Here is a 6,600-nt window from a genome sequence, read left to right as displayed (position 1 = left end):
GATAGTCCCTCATAAGTTACTTCAACATACGTGTTTAGACCCCTAACCACATTATTTTTAGAGTATAAGACTTGTTTAAATTTACATACGTAAGACGCACAAAGGGTGGGAAATGACGTTAATAAATCATGTTGATAGTTTCATATTTTAAGATTAGAAACTCTTATTTGTTTTATGTTACTTTTTATAATTTATAAGCAAAAAATGTTACGAATTTTTATAATAAAATAAAAATTATTTTTAAAATATATAACTTATTTATTTTTCAACGTCATCAATATGATATAATATTTGGATCAAAATTTGACCTCAAAAAACTCTAGGTTGGATTGTTAGACTTGCTTTGCTTTGATAGATGTGCTATACTTGTAACTAGAATAACAATAATTCGATTTATTACTCTTCCTTTCTTATCAAAGAGTGACCTCTTAAAGAGTAGAGCTTATTTATTATTCATAAAAAAGAGAAGGGGAGCGGAGGTTTCGTGGTAAGCTCTTGGTTTATTGATCAAAAATTTTGATCACCATTCTCTCATCCTCATTGGGTATGGTTTAAGAAATGAATGGACCTTACTTAGAAGCTATTTGAACTCACTCAGTAAGAAAATAAAATTTCATATTAAGCTCCAATGTAAGATCTTGAGATGGATAGCTTCCACTAGCACCACCAACCGAAGAATCACACGTGCAAGTACAACTCAAGTGGTGAAGGACCTCTCACATTCGCTAAGACATTCATTGTAGCCAATCTTTGATACGACTTTTAATAGTTCCTATACATCTTATTTAATCACTCGAGATCTAAGTAGGCATTAAAATAGATATCTTGAATCCTCACGACTTGGACGGCTTAAATAATTGTCTTAACATTTACTCTCCAAGGCTCAAATAATTATCTTAACATTTACTTTTAATTATAAGTAGATATTTAAGCTTAGTCAAACATGCCAAATACAAAAGTATAGTCTATTAGCCAGCAAACCCTTCAAGTTTCAAAGAGGGAAAAAGAAATAAATAATGAATAGAATAGAATAGTGGCTAGGAATTTTATAATCTAACGTATTGTCCCCTTATCCCAACTGACCTTTCGACCTTTCCAAGGGTCCATAATTCCACTGCTTTGCCATGTCTTCGACTTCTTATATCATAGACATACTCCAAATACGATATTATTGCCGGAATTGATAAAAGACTGAAGAAATGGGTGTGCAGCTTCATGCGAGTAATGCCCACATCCAGATCTTTTTGCCACGAGCACTTGTGCCATCACTGTACAGATTTTCTCCATTGAATTCATTAAGATCTTCTTGTAATTCTGCAAAGACCATTGGGCTTAGAACAGAAAAGGGATTTAGAAAAAGGAAATTGAGAGTACTTGCATCGTCGAGTAATGTGGCTGCACCAGTTTGGGATGGCTGGGTACCCGATAAGGGTTCTAAAGCTCCTTCTCTTAGTGAAATTTTTTGGCCTTCTGCAGGTTAGACTCAGTAAGAATCACGATTATGTTATTTAATTTAATTTTACAATTGTAATATGTGTAATTCTCTTGATCCATAGTGTAAAATTTACCTTTTTTGATAGTTTTGTTGGGCTTGAAATTTACTTTTCTAAAAAATTAAATGTAAATTTTACAAGCGAAAGAGAAACTTCAAGAGTTGACAAATTGTGTGTGGCAAAATAGGTAAGTTAAAAGAAAACATGACTTTCTTTTAGACAGCTTTTACAGTTGTAAATGAGTCTAATAAAGTTTTTGAGTTAAAGAGTTTGAACTAAGCTTGTTTTTGATAAATCTGAGTGGCAGTATAAATGATGTTATGCTATCTTATATGGGTTCATTGTTGTATCTGGTGGAACATTCAATGTGGCCAGCAAAGTCAACTACTTAGTCAAGTTTTAATAATCAATTTAAGTGATTCTAAGCAAATGTTTACATGTTAAGATTGAGCTTATCACTAAACTTTTACAAATTTAAAGTAATATAAAGATTCGTTTTGTTTTAGTTTTGAAACTATGTGCAGCACTGGATATAATCGTTCAAACATTTTATGGTGTTGGTTACAATAAACAGGGGCATTTGCTGCGATGGCTATACTAGGAAAGATTGATCAATTGTTGGCACCAAAAGGGATTTCCATGACAGTTGCTCCGCTGGGTGCGGTTTGTGCTGTCCTCTTTGCCACTCCCTCATCTCCGGGTGCCAGGGTACACATTCTGTGACGTCTCTTCGTCCTGCTAGAAACTACACAAGAAATACCATATAAGAATAGTTCTATGTTCATGTAATTCATATGACTATAAAATGTCATTTCCTAGCGTCTTAGACTTAAAATTTGGAATGTGATCAGACTGTCTATGGTAAATTCTCCTGATGAAAGCTAAATTTACCTGAATTTTCTTAGGAAGATTTTCTAGCCTTCATATCAACACTGCATTGTGGTTTTTCTCATTAGTTCACCGGGTCGCATATGTCTAACTTTGTTCCACGTAGTTTGACCCCGAGTCATTGCTTAGACAACCTAAGATAGTTCCATGTCTCATTCATCATTATAACCTAGGATATGTTGTGTGCGAATTTGTGTGAGATGAAAGGGAAAGTCCTTATAATCTCCCCGTTTATAATAGATTCACATGGATGTAGGCTTCATTGATCCGAACCATATAAATTGGTGTATCAGTCTTCGAAATTTGGTGGAGTTGAGAATTATCAGCTCACATAATTTTGCATGTGTTATGAAGATGGAGATTAAAAATGAATTCCCAATATTAATGTCGTAATAAACATTCATCTCTGAATCTCACCGCTTTTGTGGACTTTATTTTAGTCTCATAGCATTTGGCTGCAAGGTCTTCAATTGATCATAAAAGGTCTGGCCATGAGGTTTATGTTTTAAGACCAAGCGTCTGCATCATAAAACATTTTTTTGCATCCAATTTTATAGCAACAAACTATGTTATCAATAAATTTGGAGCCAATTTTATATCTCTGTTCTACATATCTATTGTTTTCTCGTATCTATATGTACTTTCTTTGAAATGGATGGGCCATTAAAGTCCGACTGCTGCAACGTTGCAGAAATACAACATATTTGTGGCTCAAATTGGTTGTGCAGCTATTGGTGTTCTGGCATTCTCAATATTCGGTCCAGCTTGGCTAGCTAGGAGTGCAGCCCTTTCCGCGGCCTTAGCCTTCATGATTTTCTCTCGTGCAGTACATCCTCCAGGTAATCAATTACGAATTTCTCATTATATGAACATATTTCATTGATGCTGATGGTCTGCATATTGATATTGCTAGTCTTATGTATTATTGATTTGCAGCTGCAAGCTTGCCATTACTGTTCATCGATGGAGCTAAGCTTCATCATTTGAATTTTTGGTACTCTTTGTTCCCTGGTGCTGCTGCATGCATTATCCTCTGTTTAATTGTAAGTTTATTCGTCTTGCCTTCATCTTCTCATTATCAATTCTACTGATCTTTGTCGAAAAGCCACCATTTCATCTCGTTTATTATATTGTTCAATCGATAATTATTTGTAATCTTGATTAATACATATTAATCTATTTCTCTGGTTATTTTCTTGTCAGCAAGAGATTGTAAGCTACTTGAAGGAGAATTTTAAATTTTGATGGGGCAAGCTCCCAAGATGTTGGTGATGAAATTAAAATCTATTGCTGTAATTTTGCAGAAGGGTTGTACTCGTATCAGTAAATATTAACATCATTCTTTGCATCAAATTAATTTTGATACGAGTAAACAATGGCAAACAGTGTACAAAATTGATTTAGACAATGCTCATCCACAATTCAAGTGAACGTAATATACAACCGACGGGACAACTGGGGACTGACAATATCCGCAAGTAGTGGATGTTCTGATACCATTTAGCGGAATAACACGAAATCAAGATTTATCTGAATGAGATTCATAGAAGTCACTAGGGCAAGGTGACATGACCTCTTGCTCCAAAAACTGCAGTACCTGCTGCATTGTAGGACGATCATCCGGATTTGCATCAGTGCATCTTGCTGCTATTTCTACGATTGCTTCTATAGTCTCCACGTCAGCATTCCGACATTTTTTGTCCATGATCTCTTCCATCCGATTCTCCCTCAGTAATGTATTCATCTGCGAATTTTGTTATCAGTCAATAAGTATGTAATAGGTGAAGCCTAGAAATGCAATTGAAGTGAGCATATATACCCAGCCAACGACATTTAATCCTTGTTTTACAAAAGAAGGATCAGTCGGCCTCTTTCCAGTTACAAGTTCCAACAGTAGAACTCCGAAGCTATAGACATCTGACTTTTCTGTTGCTCTTCCACTCTGCAAGTATTCTGTGTCATGTGAAAGAACAAAAATTTTGGTCAGTCTAACGCTCAGTGATGATTTCTTGGAAATTTTAACAGATGTTAAAAAAGGAGACACAGAATCGTCTACTCCTTAAGAGGGATAGCAGGATTTGTTGTTTGTATGGATCTTTAGAACTAATAAACTCCAATCAACATCTTGACTGAGAATGAAGCAGAAACAAGTGAACTGATGATCAAGACGATAGAATGTCCATAATAAGATAAAGCACAAACCAGGAGCCAAATAGCCGAATGTGCCTGCAACTACAGTTGTGACATGAGCATCCTCATCAACCAATAGTTTTGCAAGACCAAAGTCTGAAACATGAGGCTCGAGGTTCTCATCAAGGAGTATGTTGCTAGATTTTATATCACGATGAACAATCTTTGGACAGCAGTCATGGTGTAGGTATGCCAATCCCTTAGCAGAACCAAAGGCTATTCTTAAACGAGCATTCCAATTCAAGATCCGGTCATCTACACGTGCTGAGGAATAAATTATAAAACTGGTAAGCTCATATGAACCAAAAAACTTATTTATATTAAGAAAATATTGCTAAAAAATCAACCTTAGTAATTTACCCTTAAAAAAGAAAAAAGACACGTAGTAGACTGAGAAGAAATGTACCATGCAGTAAATCATCTAAGCTACCCATAGCCAAGTAATCATAGATAAGAAGCTTTGCCTTGGGAAGCCTACAGTATCCTCTAAGATTGACCAGATTGATGTGCTTGATGCTGCCCAAGATCTCCAATTCTCTCTCAAAGGCCTCATCCGAACCTTCACGAGTCCGGTCAATCTTCTTAACCGCAAACGTACCACAATCATTCATAACCATTCTGTATACAGTACCAAATCCTCCAGCCCCAACGACATCTTCGTCATTAAGAGATTCAATCTTTTCCACGAGTTCACAGGATGGATATGGAAGATCTCCGTGAAAGGTGATAAGCTTGGCACCTGATGAATTATCATAAAAAAATAGTGAATTTTAAGTAAAAATGAGAAAATGTTTTAAGATTTGAAGCATAAAGGTTACTTGGTTCTTGATGAACTTGTTTCCTAACTTCTGTGTATCTCTTTGCTGCCCTTTCTTTCTTGGTCAGCAACCGTACCCAAAAAAAACCAAGGAGCAAAATTAATGCAAAACCCAACGTGGACATTGCACCAATTACTGCTCCTTTGATATAGCGGGAGGACCTCTTAGTAGGAACTGTAGCAACAATTCAGAAGTTAACATTTTTAGTTACATGGAAAAAGACAACATAAATTGGATAGCAATGCGAGGACTAAAACAGGAACCCACTAAAGTTCCTATTTTTTTAATCATTGAACAAGTACCTGCAGCTTGATCACTTTCAGCATGAGGTAACACAGCAGGGAATCCTAGTGAAGTTCGACAAGGCTTGTTCACTTGTTGGCCACAAAGATCCAAATTACCGATAAACCTAAGCATAGAAACAACTCTTTGAGAATATCTTTTGAAGACATACGTTTAACCTCCATTTGGATACAATTTATAAATTGATATATGAATTCAGTCAAAGCCGTTAATTCCAATCATATACTTATAACTACTACTCGTTTGTTCCCTTTTATAAATTGATTTATAAATTTGCCAAACAGAGGCTAAATAAAGTCTTAACCTCTTTAGATAAAACGAAAGGGTACATCTATTGATATCATCTCTGTTTAGAGGAGGAAAAAAAAAAAAAGGAGAGATAAAATTTGATGTCAATAAACAGCATGTAAAATTTCTCAGGATAGAAGCCTGATAGACCTGGAATCTGGATAACATACCAGAGACGCAAGAAAAATAACAAGGGTAGTAAAGGAATTAACCAAGGAGAGGAGGGCACATGCAGCAAGGGCACGGTTATGGATTCTGTTAGGAGTAACTGAGAGGCAAAACCACTTATAAATGGAGGGTTGGTGCTATGGAAAGGCAGGCAGAATTTGGTAGTCACATGGGAGAGTAGTGGACCTCTCGAACGTCCATCCCTTTTATTTTCTGTTATCTTGCATTCTAAATCTATATTTCCTTTAACATGTTTGTTTCTTTGTAATCAATTTCAGCAAAGGAATACTAGAGAACTATTTCAGTCTATCAATTTGCATTACAGTTTGCTGAGTGCAGTGTAATTATTTCAGGACTCTATCAAAGCCCAAGAGTTCTAGCTGCGCCATTTTCTTTAAATTGGAAGTAAAGATATGAAGATGGGGATTCAAACTCCAATGCTATGCATATTC

General features: G+C 35.7%; 2 protein-coding genes across 4 annotated transcripts; one reads left to right on the top strand and one right to left on the bottom strand.

Annotated features, from left to right (window-relative positions):
* Window positions 1-614: 614 nt before the first annotated feature.
* On the top strand, window positions 615-6,583 carry LOC111388725. 3 transcript variants are annotated; one of them, XM_023013514.1, is made up of 5 exons: window positions 615-1,476; window positions 2,068-2,201; window positions 3,073-3,220; window positions 3,318-3,424; window positions 6,502-6,583. In XM_023013514.1, exons 1-5 carry the CDS (start codon window positions 1,200-1,202, stop codon window positions 6,526-6,528), a joined length of 693 nt encoding a protein of 230 aa, XP_022869282.1. In that variant the 5' UTR covers window positions 615-1,199; the 3' UTR covers window positions 6,529-6,583. The 3 variants fall into 3 exon arrangements, with proteins under 3 accessions (XP_022869282.1, XP_022869283.1, XP_022869281.1); XM_023013515.1 differs by lacking the exon at window positions 6,502-6,583 and adding an exon at window positions 3,589-3,754; XM_023013513.1 differs by lacking the exon at window positions 6,502-6,583 and adding an exon at window positions 3,585-3,754 and having other exon boundaries at window positions 616-1,476.
* On the bottom strand, window positions 3,724-6,349 carry LOC111388728 (LRR receptor-like serine/threonine-protein kinase FEI 2). Its single transcript, XM_023013517.1, has 8 exons — window positions 6,318-6,349; window positions 6,131-6,235; window positions 5,692-5,828; window positions 5,390-5,563; window positions 4,978-5,310; window positions 4,584-4,835; window positions 4,201-4,334; window positions 3,724-4,125 (listed from the first exon to the last, which is right to left on the bottom strand). The coding sequence occupies exons 1-8, from the start codon at window positions 6,347-6,349 to the stop codon at window positions 3,901-3,903; spliced, it is 1,392 nt and encodes a 463-aa protein (XP_022869285.1). The 3' UTR covers window positions 3,724-3,900.
* Window positions 6,584-6,600: the final 17 nt, after the last annotated feature.

Source organism: Olea europaea, unplaced genomic scaffold (assembly GCF_002742605.1).
Source record: "Olea europaea var. sylvestris unplaced genomic scaffold, O_europaea_v1 scaffold526, whole genome shotgun sequence".
Classification (NCBI taxonomy): Eukaryota; Viridiplantae; Streptophyta; class Magnoliopsida; order Lamiales; family Oleaceae; genus Olea; species Olea europaea.
Note: the sequence above shows the minus strand (reverse complement) of the source record. Positions and strands in the feature narration are given on the sequence as shown.